Source organism: Argiope bruennichi, chromosome 4 (assembly GCF_947563725.1).
Source record: "Argiope bruennichi chromosome 4, qqArgBrue1.1, whole genome shotgun sequence".
Taxonomy (NCBI): domain Eukaryota; kingdom Metazoa; phylum Arthropoda; class Arachnida; order Araneae; family Araneidae; genus Argiope; species Argiope bruennichi.
Window position 1 is genome coordinate 111,784,036 of NC_079154.1, and position 18,379 is coordinate 111,802,414.

The following is an 18,379-nucleotide window of genomic DNA, read 5'->3' on the forward strand; positions in this document are numbered from 1 at the left end:
TTGTAATAGTTTAATCGAGAAAAAAAAAAAAAACTGCATGTATCGGAGAAAATTTTTGACAATAAGTATTCACATAGAAACTATTATCTAAATTATTCAGTATTAACCCCTTTAAATGGCCATTTTTTTCTAGTCATATTATGTTAAAATATTTTTAGGCTTGAAATTAGAATAAGAAAAGGGATTCATTTAGTTTATTAGATAAATTTAATTTTATTCATTAATTAATTTGGTTAATTAATAATGAAGTAACAAATCAAGACGCGTCATTTTGTCTGAGATAAAGAACTGAAGCATCTAAGTTTCTGACTTACTAAAAAAATGTGTCAGAACTTATGCCAACCTACATAATTTCATACAAAGATTGATAAATTTGGTGGGAAGCAGACTTCCCACGGCCTTAGAAAGGGTTAAATGAATGGAAATCGGATTTAGCATTACATTCATAATTTTTAACAAAATAATTTAGATCAAAAGGAGTTTCTGAACTTCTTTTTTGTTACCATACATGGGAGGGACATGGAACTCCTTGGTGAAAATAATTGTTGATAACTACCCAACTTTATAATCTGCAGATTATATATTATTTTTCGGTCCGGAGGTCAAATAATGTTGCAATATGAAGATAGACATCAGCAAAACAAAACACTAATGTAAGAAAGCAACAAATATAAATATTTTTATAGCTTGCTGAAATTCAATTTTAAACGCATGTATTAGGGATTCTTTTATACACATATGTTGGACTTTTTTTTATATATAAACATAAATTGTTTATAATCTTATCGCACAATTTGAGATTTTTGAACGAAAATGTAATATATAGGAAATATAGAATAATGTAATGACTGTTACAATGAAATATTAAAAATATTAATGTTGTTTTGAATTAATTTTATTGTATTTTACAATTATTACTTTTGCAATGCATTTTTTTATGGGAAACAAGAATGCAGCAGGTTTAGTTTAAAAAGAAAATGTTCCTTTAGATAGTCAAAAACGTGACGTTTCTAATGATTTTTTTTTTTTTTTGTATACAATTGAGTGAGAGATTACTAATTAGGCAGACCAGGCAGTAAAACTCCAACAGAATTGCACAAACAAATTTATAAATAAATATTTCTTTTTAGATAACAAATCATGAGGAAAAACGGTGTGTTACATCATTATCAAGTTTGGAAGAGATAAATAAAACTGACGTATTGAAACACAAATCAATAAGTTTTAAACATCCGTTTTTTATCTCACTTCAACGTGAATCATTTTTTTGTTTGTTTTTCTGTCTTGAAATGCATATGTCAAGGCTTATCTGTTTCAATGAAGGGGATGAAGAATTTATGATCTTTCGCCATAAGAGGATATTGGAGTTTCTAAATTACGACAGAAAGAGAAAGCTTTCAAAATTTTCTATGTGGTGTGAACTACACAGGTAAGTGTAATTATTTGCCATTTTTTTTTTTTTAAATCTTACACATACTCTAATGAGTTGCTTTACTAAATAATTATATATCTCGTTTTTTATACTTATGAATAGTTAAGAATTGATAGTCTAGTTAAGTTGTGAAATAAAGAGCTATATTTCATGTCGCGAGGAGGGTTTAGAAGACGAAAACACGTCATTAACATCTTGATGTATGAACTTATTAAGTTTCTAATTAGATGATGCATTTTATTTTGGACGTTTGTTGTTATTTTCATCCTTACACAAGAATGAATACTTTAGTCCAAAATATTTTTGTTTGTTAAATTAGCTGCTTATTAATTACAAATTTAAATCTAAAAATATCGAAAAATGAATCAGAACCAGGCACAGTTTTTATAAGTGAAGGGGTTAAAAATAATTTAATATTTGCCGAGTTCGCTAACAATTCTGAGTCGGTTGTTGAAAAACCAAAAAGTAGTCTATTAATAAAAAAAGATGAAAGTGTGTGTGTATGTGTGTGTGCGCGCGTGTGTTAGCGCTCTATAGGCCAGACCATTTGACTTAACAGTTACAAACGCGGCACATATATAAATTGAAGGATGAATATGTACACCTCGGAGCGATTAAAAAAATTAATTAGAATTTTATTTATTTAAAAATTAAACGAAATGTTGGCACTTTTCGTAATAATTTCAGAAAATATTACAGAAGAAAAAGGATTTTTACAGCATCTTAATATTCAAAAAATGATCCTTGATGATGATATTATTTCTAAAATAGAAATTAAATTTCTATTTTTAATTATTTTTAAATATATTTTAAGCATATTTTGTAATAATATATTTCATTCTTGAAGTGAAACTTAAATCGTTCGCATTGTTAGTACTAATATTTCAACTTATCTTCTTTCTATTGTTGTGATCAAAATATCAAGGTTCAATTTATTTTTCCATGTTGAGTAACTTTCAATATAAGACATGCTTTCAGTGCCTTCATTTTAAAATACTGTTGCTTTTTTTCTGTGATATAATTGGGTGTATATAGATGTAAAGAAAAATGTAAGAAAATGCAAAACACAACGATTGGAACTGTATAAGATTTTTGAAGTTATGCAGATAATATGTCTATCAAAATGTAAAAATTTTTTGTTGAGAAAACAATTGAAGTTTTAGTAAGCATTAATTTCCGTGAATCAACTGGTCGCCAAAGGTGACTTTTAATAAATAAGACGATACTGTCTTTCTTCATATTTCATTTGCATTTGCATTAATTACCTCATTCTCCTTGTATGCAAATTAAAATGTTTGAAATAATATATATATATATATATATATTATAAAACCCGTCCGAAATTTTCATTCTTTTAAATATCGTTTTCCTTCTCCAAAACAATGAGTTAGTTTTTTGTTGGATTGCGACAGCTTATGCAAAAAATTACAAAGATAGTTTATTGATGTGAATATATTTACGATACACATTCATTGTCTGATGTCAAAATGCAATAATCTTGATAAAAAAAATTGTTTCGGTAAATAATTGGACAAAATACGAATAACTAGCGCTTTGAAACTTCTGCCCCAGTGATTTCTTGATACAAATTTCATTGAGAACTGATCATTCAGAAAGCTAAGAAGATGAATTAAAAAAAAAAAAAAAAAAGGCGTGAAAAAATTATGCATCTATGATGCCACAATATATATAGTTTTTATTTTTCTGTTAACATATTAAAACGCATTACTTTTTTGAAATATATGAACTAAGTATTCTATATAAGAAGTGGGTAGAAAATCCTAGACATTTGTACTTAATTCATTTCTGAATATTCTTTATAGGTTAAATGGATTAAAGAGATGTTCACAGCAGAAGGAACATATAAGATTGAATATATAATTTAATTAATGAATTTTAATATTTCTTAATAAAAGAAAAAAAAATGAATTTTAACTTTGTTTTGGAAGGGGAAGGGGTCTTAAATCATCCACTTTTGACACCATTCCTCTTGAAAGATAAATTTTAGCCAATACAAAAATATGAAACAAACTATAGAGAAAGATAATGAAAAATAAAAATTTTAATTAGAAACAGTTATATGAAGAATTAGAATGATATTCATTTAATTAAAGGTGTGGCGTTTCGTGGACGGCAATCATAGAGAAGGTGTAAACTTTTAATGCAGAGTGATGTATTTTTTTTATCTAAATTACACCGTTTTTTAAAAATTAATTTGAATAATATAATAATTATTTAATAAATATTAAATGTTTTATTTGTTGACTCATCGGTATTTTTTTAATAACAGAATTAGCATTAAATATTCGGTAATTTCCGATTAAAAATTTCGCTTCAAAAGAAACTTTCTCAATTAGCTTTCTAGCACTCTTTTTTAAGAATTTGCTGATACAATATGTGTATCAGTTTGCACACTCTTACATCCATGCATCCTAATTCCTTTATGTAGAGTCTCTAGAAATGTTAGAACTGAAGTGTAGATTACTTTATAATTATTAAACTGAAGCATTATCAACTAGATTTTCCAAGCGTGTCCGTTTCTCTTGTGGGCGGGAAAGCAAATAAAATTACCGTTATCGCCCTAAAGGAATCTCAGGAATTTTTATCGATTGAAAAACAAAAGGCAAACTATTGGAATTTTGAGTCTGAATAACACTTATTTGAAATATATTAGTTTATTTTCAAATACGTCGCATAATAAGCATACTTTTAAGAGTCATTTTCTGAGGTATTTTCAGCTCACTCTAGTAGAACATTGTAAAATAATATAAACAATTTAACCCTTTGGGCCCACCGGGACATTATGTCCCACTGATATTTTTAAATCGCCCAAAGTGGGGAGTAAGTGGGGAATTTATTGAAGTGCATGTTCCAATGGTTTTCTGCAATTACATTCATATGTTAGTACAATTTTTTCCCGTACCCACTGTATTTTATATTTCCCGTACCCACCATTTAAAAAGACAACTAAGACATATGTGTACCACCTCCAAAATTGCACCTATAGTAAATATTTTCTTTTTAACAGAATATAGCTATTTATTCTTTATTTGACCCATTAGAACCATAAATTATTTTAATTTTAGAAAATAAAAAACTGGTATTGAAAGGGTGGAAAGTCAGGCACTTAATAAACTTTTAATTTTCATCTAATGAATCCTAGAATTTTTTTGTAGTTTGTGTGCCTTAAATTTTAAAGATTTAGTATTCTCTTTGTCAGAATGCATTTGTCTCACTATCACAAATATAATAACAAAGCATAATTTCTTTCCTTTTTTTTTTTTATGCTAAAAAGATTTTTTTTTTTTTTTTTTTTTTTTGCATTTTATGCTGAAAAGATCTCACTTCCTAATTTCTAATATGTTTCTGGACGCTGTAACAAAAGTAAAAATTTATTTTTAAATAAAAATAATCGTTTTAAATATTTATTAAAGAACATAATTTTTAATTCAATGATCTTTACTGCGAGAGCGTTCAAACAGCGATTGTTTTATTAAATAATTAAAAATTGTATATTTTTTTTCAATTTTAATACTTTAATGCAATTTATTCTTAACAGAATTTTACCATGTGGATGACGCTTGCAATGGTTTTTTGCATAGCTTTCCTCTCCAGCATGGAAGCTAAAGGTAAGAACTAATTCCAACGAAAAAACAATGATAACACAATAAATATTAATTAGATAATGATTAAAGAATGAATATTAATTTGTTGATTAGATTTTAACGGTTTTTTTTTAATTGTGCAACAATTTATGCTTCATGTTCTTTACTGCAATTACACTTTTAACTCGTTGTATTTGGTAAAGTAATTGGATATAAATGTTTGACGAATCAGCTATTTTCATTCTAAGCTGAAATTTATGAGTCGCAAAATAAAATGGCGAGATTTTTTAATAGACATTTAATAACATGTTTCCGTTATTTAGAGTGATATGTAAGTGAAATTCGTGAATTAAAATTTTGGGGAATAAAATTAGAAAAGAACGAGTTTATACATTTCCCGTCGTCAAAAGCGTAATGGGATCGCAAGGAACATTTTTTTAACTAAAAAAACACAACATCTCAAATATATAATTATTTCTTACATTTTGCATTTTTTATTTGCTTTAAAACATCATATTAATACGAATTAAACTTTTGCTTTGTTCGTTTTTAATTAATTAATCTTTTTATTAAGAAGAAAGATTGTAATACATTAAGGATTGGAATACAATTATAATATTTATAGATTAAGAGCCGGCGTCCTGGCATAGGGGTAGCGTTGCTTCCCCGTCATCGGGATGTTCTGGGTTCGAGTCTCGGTTCAGGCATGGTTGTTCTTCTTCTGTTCTATCTGTGAGATGTGTAAATGTGCCCCCCTGTAAAAAGGGGTTGTGCAAGTGAATGTGATGCGTGAGTAGCTAAGACGTACTCTTGGCCCTAGTTGGCGCTACTAAAAACAAGAGACGCTCCCTTGGCTTAAAATCACTAACTTCATCAGCGAGCTTGTCCATGGCAAGTGCCATTATAAACAACAACAATGGATTAAGAACACAATTTCAAGATCACCCAAAACTGTGAAATTGGAATGATAATAAAAAGATTCCAAACTTAAGAGCAGTATTTTGGGAGGTAGGCGTTTTATTATTAAGTTCATGGAATTATATCGTAAACTTAAGCAAACGCCATAAAAGCAACTGAAATATTGGAAAAGTGCTAATAATATGCAAATACACAAATAAACGGATATCTGTGAAATAAGTTTAGCAGCTTTTTCCATTGTTAATATTTATCAAAATTTAGTTGTAAACTGAAATCCATTGTTAAAACTGCAGCGTTAGTTGTGTCAATGTTCTAGTTTTAAAGCAATACTATGACTATTTTGAAACAGTCATGGTTTTTGAATAAAATAGTAGGGGTTGACGCCTCCTATCCAGCCTTCCACATCATACTAATATTTCACTTGGACGATTTTAGCATGCACCAGAATCAATTCCTGTAGTGGCTCTTAAGTGGAATCGAGACCTTACCGCTACCCATCGAGGGCCCAATCATCATAGAGAGTAGAATGAAAAGAATAAAAGCATTTTTCATTAGCAGAAACGCAAACTTTGAAATTACCCTATTTTGAGTAATATCCTTTTTTCTATGGCAAAATGACTTATGTACAGATGGAAACTACTGCATGTGCCTCTTGCTTCAAATTCAAAAATCCAACAATCGTTGAATAAATGGTTACTATTCGTTCCATAATTTCATTCAGAAAAGTTTGAGTAAGAAATGAAGATAATGAAAGCTTTAGTTATCAGATTCATTTCAATGACTTTAACATACCGTTTTAAAGCAACACAAGGACTATTTTGGAACGAGTAAGAATGTTTTATCCTTTTATTTATTTATTCTTATTTAAATTCCTTTTTCGTGTCGTAATTATATAAAAAAAACAGGGGAAAAAATTATAAATGAATTATCACTAAAGAGAACACTCATATATCAGTACAGAATACATTTTACAGATGGATCGGATGATTAGGAGGATTTCGGAAACTCTCTCCTTGTTGACTTAGCATTTAGTAGCATATATTAAATTTCCTTCCTTCAACAAAGGGAAATTATAATATAAGTTGCTCTCATTTTAATGACGTTGCCAAAATGAAAATAAAGTAATTACTTAAAATTATTCATTCAGAAAAATGTGCTTGGTCACTCTGATTACATTTTTTTTTTTTTTTTGCCATTCTATGATAAATTATGAAATGTCAATTGATATTCAATTTGATACAAGAGTTCAGTAATTAATTTTCAAAAACAAGTATAGTATTAATAAGTCTATAATTGTCAGTTATTTTGTTGTTGCAAAGAAAAAATATTTTTCTTGCTTAGAGCTACACTGTTTTTCTTTTGTTAGAAAAAAGAAAAGGTAATTGATATTGCTGCAAAAGAATAGTTTTCGTACTCTCATCTAGTTTCTAGATTACATCTCTAAGATAAGTTCAGATTCAAATTTCCAACTTCTCAAAAGTATATATAGTAGCTGCCACTTAATGACATCATTTCCTAACTTAATTATTTTGAAAACAATAGCCAATTTATAAGAATAACTGAATAGGATAAAACCGATTTTATTTGTATCCCAACACTTATTTGAGGATCATATTTCTATTCCAAAAAATTAACAATTAAAAAAAATTCCTTAATGGCTGCTTTTTTTAACTTAATTTACATAATATTCATAATCTCATTATTATATATTTTTAAAAATTTGTTAAATGATGAATTTTAAAATATCAAGTGCTTGATTAACCTCGGCACAGGAACAAATGTAATGAAGTATATTATATTTGTATTTCATCAATCCAACAGGATCAAATATATTGAAGAAAACCCTCCTTTATTGGAGAATTTTCTTCAATATATTTGTTCCTGTTGACATCATCAACATTTATTACATTATTATAGATCTTGCTCCCAACAATTCGTGGTTTTTCAAAATCTACACAAAGCTATAGCTGACAATTCTTCGAGAAGCTGTAAAATTTCAACTGCTTCGCAATCTTGTATTGATTCATTTCAGGTAAATTGTCTGAAAATATACTAAAATAGAACCAAAAAAAAAAAAAAAAAAAAGAATATCGAAAACTTCGTCTTCAGTTTCGTCTTTAATGTTCAAATCAGTTCTTTTTTTATGTGGATTCTGCTTTCATTTATCTTTTGATCCAAGCATAGCCATGTCTGGCTTTTGCGCCATTAAAATCCAATCAATCAATCATTAAACTGATCAAAATAGCTTTAGTTCAGACAAAAGAAAAAGAAGAAGAAAAGCTTATTTTTCTGTTCTGTTGTATGCGTTTTCTCTACAGGGTCCTTTATTGTTTGCAAGGGTCCAGTGTCATCAAGTATAGCTTGTTCCTTCGTGTTAGGTAGGGTTGATCTTCGGTGTCCCATCAAATTTCCCACATGGCGTCTGGTTAAGTCTGGCTATCGCACAGATATTAGTCCACACAAAATAATGTGCACACTACTCTATGTGAAAAATGATTGTTACAAGTTTCCTTGCACGTAACATTAGAAATTATATGACCACTAATCGTAAACATCGATTGAAAATGAAAGATCAGTAAATTCTGTATTTCAAATTTGATACCATTAAGCGATATGGTGATTATACCACACGAATATTTTTAAGTACAAATCAATACCTCTTTCGGAACCAGAGGAGTTTATTAATTTAAAGCGAATAATACGATTAACTGGGATCATATAAAGAGGCGGTCACTATAATTATGAACACCTGATTTTAAACTATAAAGTTTAAAATTAATTGCAGATCTTAATTCTGTTTCAGGAGAAGAAATAGCTATTACTGGCAAAGAAGCCGAGGAATACGATGAAAGACTATCCATATTCATCAAAGAAATTTTAGAAAATTTCCGAGAGCAGATGCCAGAGGGTATTAAAGAGATTGGCATCCCACCTGTAGATCCATTGGTCATCCCCGATGTGAATGAAGACATCAACGACAACATTGCCAAGATGGTCCTGCGCATGCGCAATCTCACCGTCACGGGAATTTCCAAGTTCCACATTGAGGAACTAAAAGCCGACTTGGAGAAAGGCTTTGCCAATTTCAGTATATCCTTGCCAGAACTGACAGCCAAAGGAGAATGTTTCATGAATGGGAAGATATTGGGCATTTTCCCAATCAACAGCGACGGGCCGTTTTTTATACACGTTACAGAGGTTAGTTAAAATCATCAAATCTTTCGATTTTCGGTCTGTTTTTACGTATGCGTGAATTAACTTCTTAGTTTATATTAAGTCCTATCATAAATCAAACCGTGACACATTTTCTCTGTTTCGAAACTTAATGTACGTCATTCCAAACCACAATTGCGAACTAACCGAAAGAGAATATTTCATGAATGGAATGATTTTTGGCATTTTCCCAACATTCGGCGATGGGTCATTTTTTATACACGTTGATCACTCTAATTATAGTCTGTGTATTTTCTGTAAGCGATTCAAGGTCACATTTTCTACCTCGTTATTGGTTGTCTGGTACCAGAGACGCGGTAGAAAATGTGACCTTGAACCGCATACAGAAAATACACAGACAAATCAAGAGATTAATTAGAGTGATCAAATCCTAAGGTTTTCCAGTCCGTTATAACTATTACGTGAATTAACTTCTTAGTACAGTTTGTTATAGATTACACTTTATGTCAATCCATTCAATCAATGTTTTGAAATTTAATGCAGATATGAACGTCCCACTTTATAATTACCCTTTCCCTTCTATAAATGTGAATTATCCGAAGAAGAATGTTTCATGAATGGAAAGATTTTGGGCATTTTCCCAATCAACAGCGACGGGCCGTTTTTTATACACGTTACAGAGGTTAGTTAAAATCATCAAATCTTTCGATTTTCGGTCTGTTTTTACGTATGCGTGAATTAACTTCTTAGTTTATATTAAGTCCTATCATAAATCAAACCGTGACACATTTTCTCTGTTTTGAAACTTAATGTACGTCATTCCAAACCACAATTGCGAACTAACCGAAAGAGAATATTTCATGAATGGAATGATTTTTGGCATTTTCCCAACATTCGGCGATGGGTCATTTTTTATATACGTTGATCACTCTAATTATAGTCTGGGTATTTTCTGTAGGTGATTGAAGGTCACATTTTCTACCTCGTTATTGGTTGTCTGGTACCAGAGACGCGGTAGAAAATGTGACCTTGAACCGCATACAGAAAATACACAGACAAATCAAGAGATTAATTAGACTGATCAAATCCTAAGGTTTTCCAGTCCGTTATAACTATTACGTGAATTAACTTCTTAGTACAGTTTATTATAGATTACACTTTATGTCAATTCATCCAATCAATGTTTTGAAATTTAATGCAGATATGAACGTCCCACTTTATAATTACCCTTTCCCTTCTATAAACGTGAATTATCCGAAGAAGAATGTTTCATGAATGGAAAGATTTGAGGTATTTTCCCAATATTCAACGATGGATCCATCATTTACAGAGGTTAGTTAAAGTTATCAAATCCTGAAGTTTCTGTCAGTTTTTTACTAGTGTGAGAAATAACTTTTTAGTGGGGTTTATTGTAACTTCAACCTTTCTCAAACCATGACACATTTTTAGTTCTCTGAAATTTAATGCGTTAGATGAACATTTCCCTTTATGGTTGCCTTTTCCATTCTATTATCTCAGACTTGCCCACTTATCCAGTTGATGTAGAATACTAAAACTGCTCTCTTATTACTATTTATTAAATCAACAAAGATTCGTTGAAAGCTACAATCTGTTGTAGCAACGAGGTTAATAAAATATAACAGCGTATGAATACTGAGAAATACATTTTACAAATAAGTGCAAGGAAGTAAAATAACTAAAAATAATTTAAGGTTTTATATACTTAATACAGAAATATTATTGATCTGAAAGATTTTTAAGCACAAATAAATTCAGTTAATCTTAATTTTAAAAAAATTCTACTGCTGATAATAATGATGGTGAGTCTAATGATGTGCATGTGTGGGCCTTCAACAGGTTTTTGGCTAATTTGTTACCAAGATTAATCACGTTTTTGAAAAATATACTTTAGAGGGTTTTAGAGCGACTTTTTTTAAAATACAAGTTTGTAGTGGCCGGTAATATTTATCAACTTTCTAATTGAATGGAAGAAAAACAGAAATGGAGAGGAATAGTTGAGATTATTTACAGCGAAGCATGCAGCAAAATTATCCATTAGAATGTCAGAAAAGACAAGTTTCAGCAACAGCAACAACAAAGCAACAGCTTTCAAACGGACGAAGTACAAACCTTATTTAAAATCCTTGAAGACTTTTGGGTCTTCTGCATCTTCATTGCATCTCGAATTAGCACGGTACTGAGTTAATAATAGTGCAGAAAATAATATGATCCAAGGTACAAGACACCTTGTTTCATGAAACACTCTGCCTGAAGTAATATTTTTCCTTTTTATTTTTCATATATGAAGTATAGAGAAAGTTTTATAATTGTCGAAAAATTCAAACTCGCGGTTTTTGACTAAACTCCACGTTTCAGAACTTCCTAAATTCGGGAAAAAAAATGGAACTGTTTCTATTTATGAACATGTAACTCATAACAGCTTTGAGCTGGACGGATGAAATTTGGTATATGGAGTTTAGATCAAATTTATAAATTTATATAAAATTTGGAACGAAATCCATTCAGAAAAGGTTTCTCAGTTCGAGTGCAAGTGAACTTCTAATTCGAAACGTAAAAAGCTACATAGATAAAATTTGGTTAACAGATTTAATACCTAAATGGCAGATTCTTATGAAATTTTGAAACAAAGCTATTAAACGGTTGACCGTCTGTCGGTTTGTACTTTCGCATACATGTAAACGGAATGGCATAAAGTAGTGAAATTCAGTATACAGTCTTACGACTACAACTGTTAGTTCTGTGTGAAATTTTGAATTCAAATGGTTTGAGAAAAAGGCGTCGTTCACATAACATATTTAATAAAAATGGTAGTTTCAAACCAAAAATATATGTTTTGTAATTATTGTATGCAAATGTAATGCTAGGTATCGCGTTCTTACACAAGGATCACAATATTATGTCAGGAAGAGGAGGAGATAAGACTTTTTTGGAAAGAAAGTTTTATGGAGACCACTCAGGTTGATTTCATTTACCTTTCTTTATCTTATTGTTTACTAGCCGCCTTAGGCGACCAGCCGGTTCGCCAATCTTAATGTTCGTTAAAATTTTAATAATTAAATATTTTATGCAATTTCTACTTTAATAGCTTCTTCATCAAAATATTTTAAAACTTCAAATTTTGATTATCATATAATTCATTCATAATATTATAAAGGCCTTCAGTCATAACGTAATATGTATCTCTCTCATTTTCTGTTAGCACCCGTAGAATTTATGCTTTAAATTAAAGTGGAAAGAATTAATCTTCAACTAATATAATAATATTTTTTACTGAAACAAAGCATTTTTTTAATAATATGATTACTGATAATAGAGTCACTGAGCGTTTAAACTTTATGGGCACTAAAGAATATCTTTCTTAATTTATGTAATATCTCAACAATTTGTCAACAAAATTTTCTTAGATTCATCATGAATGGATCGATTCATTAACAATGTTTCATTTTAAATGCATCAAACACTAAGAAAATAAAATGAATCGTTTAAAATAATCGGTCGAATCCAGGTTTAAAAAAACTACTTAAAAAACGATGTACTTAAAACTATAAGCATATATAAAAAATATATATAACTAACATAAATACAATTTAATTACAAAAGCATGAAACTAACCTAAAAATAATTTAAATCATTGAAAACAGGTTAAAAAAAACTATTTAAAAAACGACGTACTTAAAACTATAAGCATATATAAAAAATAGATATAACTAACATAAATACAATTTAATTACAAAAGCATGCAACTAACCTAAAAATAATTTAAATCATTGTAAACAGGTTAAAAAAAACTACTTAAAAAACGATGTACTTAAAACTATAAGCATGCACAAAAAATATATAACTAACATAAATACAATTTACTTACAAAAGCATACAACTAACCTAAAAGTAATTTAAATCGTCCGTTGATAATGGTTGCCATGCCAACAATCAGAACACAGTGCGCATGCGTGGATTTTCTTCGCCTTTTACGGTAACGAAAATGCGTGAATTTTTCTACGCCAGTTGGGGTAACGCTATGCAGATTATACATTTTTAATTTCCTTTATTCTGTGTTATTTTAATTCAAAAGTACTTCAGAATGAATCTGAAACATGGATTAATTAACAATGTTTAATTTTAAATGCATAAAACATTAAGAAAATAAACAGAATCGTTTGAAATAATCCGCCGGAAAATCTTAACCCTAGCCTCATTACTGTTGGGAGAAAAAAAGAACTAAAGCCTAAATCATTTGGCGTTGGGGAAAATGGAAGATTATTTTGGCGGAAAAGTTGGCGGTGGGGAAAATGAAAGATTTTTTTAGCGGTAAAGTTAGTTTTTAATTAATAATTAAAATTCTAGTTAAAATTTCCAAAAAAGGGACCCCAGGTGCACATTCCCGACCTCTAAGGTATACATGTACCAAATTTGGTAGCTTTATGTCAAATGACCTGGCCTGTAGAGCGCCAACACACACACACACACACACACACACACACACACACACACACACACACACACACACACACACACACACACACACACACACACATTGAGCTTTATTATAAGTATAGATATAGATAGATAAATAATTAAAATTAAAGTTGGTTAGATATTACATAAGATAGAATTAACTAAAGTAAAAATATAATTGGTAGTATTTATTCGTATATTCGAAAAATTGTTCCAAGAAACAACAATCTTTCCTACTTCCTACCACATATGCTAATTTTAATAACATAACGAGTGAAAAAAATTCTCCTCTGCATTTTATTGCCTTATTTTGTCAGGCATTCATGGTAATTTTAAACAAAATTGCCATGAGAAATTCGAGAGAAGATTTCGAAGCATTAACTCGCGCTCTTTAATGGCCAATATTCGCTATTAGAATAAGCACAATGTACTCCTGAGAGAGTCGAGGCATGCGCTTTGCTTGTAAATTTGCATACAAGATGAATGCGGCATTATAAACTCATTGAATGTTAATTTTCCCACAGGGGCAGACCTAACCACGGAAAGTAACCAAATACCTACCGATGGCTTGAATGTAATTGAATCTTCTTATTTCTATCTCTTAATTTCTTTGTACACATAAATTTCATTTTCACATTTGCATTTTTTTTAAGTCGGTGGTACCGAATCTTTTTCCCAGTCGTAAAACTTTTCCATTAGTTCTAGCTCCACCGCCTCCCACCTATACACATAATTCCATTTTTACTTTATCGTGCTTCAAATATGGGGCGACAATATATTGAAATCGGCGAAAAATTCGACTTCAGGTTTTAATGATTACATTTTAGATAATTTTGATTTAGAAAATCATTTTTGAAATTCTGTTTGCTTTTTTTTTTGGAATAATGATTGGATTTCGATGGATAATCAGTTAGATTTAATTACACTTATTGGATGAATGTTTTACTTTAAGGATGCATTATTGATTATTTCCGTGAAGTCGGCTGCGCATTTAATTGTGGATGGAACAAAATATGGGAGATGAATTGGAACAAGAGGAATATGAAGCAGGTGGCATTTTGCTGAATGTTTATAATTTTCATTTTAAATTCAGTTATCATACTTCTGAAATTTGTATACAGAATAAGCATAATAGTCAATTTGAATTACATTTTAACATCAACAAAATTCAACAACTTTCTTTTTGTATGAACTATTGATGTTGGATGGGCTCTAGAAAACAAGGGTCTATGATTGCAAACCGAATTGGATACCGAGTCTCAAATTTTTCATGTTTTAAAGAGTTTATATGTTTTAACCCTTTCTAAGGCCGTGGGAAGTATGCTTCCCACCAAATTTATCAATCTTTGTATGAAATTATGTAGGTTGGCATAAGTTCTGACACATTTTTTTAGAAAGACAGAAATTTAGATGCTTCAGTTTTTTATCTCACACAAAATGATGTGTCTTGGTTTGTCACTTAATTATTAATGAACCAAATTAATTACTGAATGAAATTAAATTTATATAATAAGATAATGAATCCCTTTTCTTATTCTAATTTCAAGCCTGAAAATATTTTAACATTATATGACAAGAAAAAATGGCCCTTTAAAGGGTTAAAGGAAAAATTTAAATTAAAACGGTTTGCTATAATAAAAGATCTATAAAATGATATATCTTGCATTAAGATCGCATCTATTAAGTCAGGAAAAACCTTTTACAAAGCGTAAATTTGGAGAAATATCTAATTTTTTTAGCTTTATTTTGAGCTAAACTTTTGTAATTCGACTAAAGAATATGTGTTACACAGAAAGAAACACTTGGTAGACATTTCAGACAGTACCTTTTTAAAGAGTTCAATTTGATCGAAAAAAAGAGAATTGTTGAAAAATATCAATTAATCGTTTTCGTCGTTTTTTATGGGGGAAAAACATTCTACTAATGAAGTGTTGTTTTATGATTTCAAATATTATTACTGTAGTTTTTTTAGGAAAAAAATGTTCAAAATTAAATTTGAAGCTCAATTACTAAGGTTGAATGCCTTTTTCGATAGCTTAAAATGAAGCATTGTTATGTTTGCGGAAACTATTTAATGTCAAGAAACTAGTGACCACAGAGCGATTTTTTTAAAAAAATGTAATTTTTCTGTTTTAGATTGCATATTCAACAAATTCATGAAATAAAATAGCTGTTTTCTATTTCCCCCCAATTTTGATACTTTTGACAGCAGAGCTATTAAATCTGTAGATTAATTGAAAGGTTTATTTTGCGTAATGATGCAGCCAAACTTGAAAATATACATGATTGTATTGTTACGAATCTGTGAGGCGGCTTCCCAGCATAGTCAGTTCCATAATAGGTCCCAGAGCTTGGCGACCATATGGCGACTTGGAGACGAATTTTGTGACTTTGGCGCCAAAATAGATTATACCCGAAACATCGAGAATTTTCCCGTTCCGTCCAGTAGGAACGGAGATACGCCTCGAACGTTCCTGATTGGTTGAGAGGCTTCTAGCCCCGCCTCCTGATGCCTATAAAGGAAGCAGTCCTGCCGCTGCCAAGTAGTGGTGAATTGAGTAGTCGGAAGCGACAGAGAAGAGTGGTCGTGGACCAGTGGAGTCGAAGAGTAGTCGGAAGCGACGGTCGAGAACTCGTCTTCCAGGGACTAGCGGAGCAGCGACGGAGTAGAGCTGCTGTGTATACTGCTGTATGCTGCTGTTTATACTATTGTATGCTGCTGTGTATGCTATTGTATGCTGCACGTCTCGGCTGAAGATAATCGTCTTCTGTGCTGTATATAGTTGTCGTCTTTGTGCTGTCCTGTGTGTCTACGTGTAAATAAACGTCGTTGTTTTATTTTCTACTGCCGCCTGCTGATTGAGCGTTCTTCACACCATATAACTTCCACTATCCGAACGAACCTCGGAAATTTCGTAACAGTATTAAAATGAATTCCATGAAGTTTGCCTTTTTCGTAAAAGTCCCGAATCACTATCTTTCCTTGCTCTGAAAATGTCACATCGAAAAATCATCTCTTGAATATGTTCAATTTGAACAAATGAAATGCGGTTCAAATGGTGTCTCTTCTCAGAGCATTTTTCCCATACTCTAGACTTAAATATCAGTGAAATTTAAGTCTAGAATATGAGACTAGACTTAACAGAATAAGTTACATGAAACTAGCATATTGCATTTTTTTCAGTGCCGCTGTACTTCTTTATCGCTACAAGAATACAGAAAGACTGAAGCACAACATCTAACTTTGTATCACCTAGGTACAGATTTGAAACGCCTAAAGTTATCTTTTTTGCAAACTTAGAACACAATAATGATAATTCGATACTGAGTTAGTATTTGCAATTAGCCTTATTAGCACAAAATGCTGAACGTACATCGTACTAATGGGGGTACATCGTAATATCTTGTACTAATAGGGGATATTTCACAAATTATTCACACTAGAAATAATGCTGTTAATCGCGGATACATCTAATATTCTAATAGCTAATTTCTAAGCCCATTTAGAGAGACGCAAGTATTTTCGGTATGAAAAGGGCTCTATATGGTGAAAACTATTTTATTTTGTTTAAATCAATTAATATATTTTTGAAAAATGAGTCCACGTTTTATACAGTTCTTTGTTCTATTAATCCTATATTCTAAATATTCTTGACACATTAGTATTTTGAACAAAAAATAAAATGACCCACGCTTCTGCGCCTAAAACTGACTGAGTTATGAAGTTTTGACTTCATTATTTTTACCAAACAAAGCCTACCTCGCGGAAGTACCATCCATTGGATCTTCTCAAGACATCTCAAATGTTAACCTTCAAAACTTTATAACCTATTCAATTTTATTCGCAGAAGAAAGGAACATTTTAAAATGTTAAAGCGCCATGCTTTTTCAATTTTTGTTTTGAACTAAACATTGCTTTATTTTAAAAAAAAAAAACTATTTCCTATATTTTAGTACACTAATAAAAACCTGTTTTTTAAAACATTTCATAGGTTAACGTGAAAGGTCATGGTGATTTAAATGTTACAACTGGTGGAGAGACAAGACTTCACATGAATGACCTGAAACTGAACCTCACTTTTGGACCTCTGAATCTTGAGTTTAAGAGCTTGCTAGGTGGTGGAAGATGGACTCAAGTGCTTCTTAGGTTGCTCACCGGATTAGGTCCGAAGCTTTTCGAACATTTTCATAAGGATGCCATGAAAGAACTGAATAAAGTGTTGTTAAAGCTGATTAATCAAGAATTAGACAAAGGAACTCTTTCAGAACTCTTAGACCAGATTCCTATGGCTCCTCTTAAACATGTGAAAATAAAGTTCTTTTGATAGAACATATATTCTTGATTTCTATAATACTGTGATACAACGGTCACTAAATATTGGTGTCGTGGCTGGTTCGTGAGTGCTTTGAATAAATAGACAAATAGAAAACTTAACAACAAATTTATTGCAGATTCGTTCGAGTTACTCTGCTCAGTAACTCCTTCTTCTCCAAGAACCAACACTCGAATGACATCACTCTTTTAATTACACTCGCGCTAGTTGTCTAGCGCCATCTATGAACGTTTATTTCCTAACGTTTCAAAATCCAATCACTACAATTGGAGAGTGAATTGCTTAATGCTAAATGAAATGTATAATTTAGCATTAAATCCTTTTTTGAAGATATTTAGCAATTAAAGTGAACTATATACAATTCCAGAACTATAGTTCAGCAACGGACTATAAAACCCTCCGCGTTTTTGCGCATGCGTTAGGATAGGTTTAATCCGTCA

The 18,379-nt window shown here is 30.7% G+C and overlaps 1 protein-coding gene across 1 annotated transcript; it reads left to right on the forward strand.

Annotated features, from left to right (window-relative positions):
* The first annotated feature begins 1,281 nt into the window (after nucleotides 1–1,281).
* LOC129967165 (uncharacterized) lies at nucleotides 1,282–17,935 on the forward strand. Its single transcript, XM_056081862.1, has 4 exons — nucleotides 1,282–1,429; nucleotides 4,992–5,061; nucleotides 8,759–9,153; nucleotides 17,598–17,935. Exons 2-4 carry the CDS (start codon nucleotides 5,001–5,003, stop codon nucleotides 17,928–17,930), a joined length of 789 nt encoding a protein of 262 aa, XP_055937837.1. The 5' UTR covers nucleotides 1,282–1,429; nucleotides 4,992–5,000; the 3' UTR covers nucleotides 17,931–17,935.
* Nucleotides 17,936–18,379: the final 444 nt, after the last annotated feature.

Excerpts from the sequence above, each read along its gene's own strand:
- LOC129967165 (XM_056081862.1), top strand. The coding sequence starts at position 5,001 with ATGTGGATGACGCTTGCAATGGTTTTTTGCATAGCTTTCCTCTCCAGC. Across the intron at positions 5,062-8,758 it reads CTCCAGCATGGAAGCTAAAG|GAGAAGAAATAGCTATTACT; the intron begins GTAAGAACTAAT and ends ATTCTGTTTCAG. Across the intron at positions 9,154-17,597 it reads TTTTTATACACGTTACAGAG|GTTAACGTGAAAGGTCATGG; the intron begins GTTAGTTAAAAT and ends AACATTTCATAG.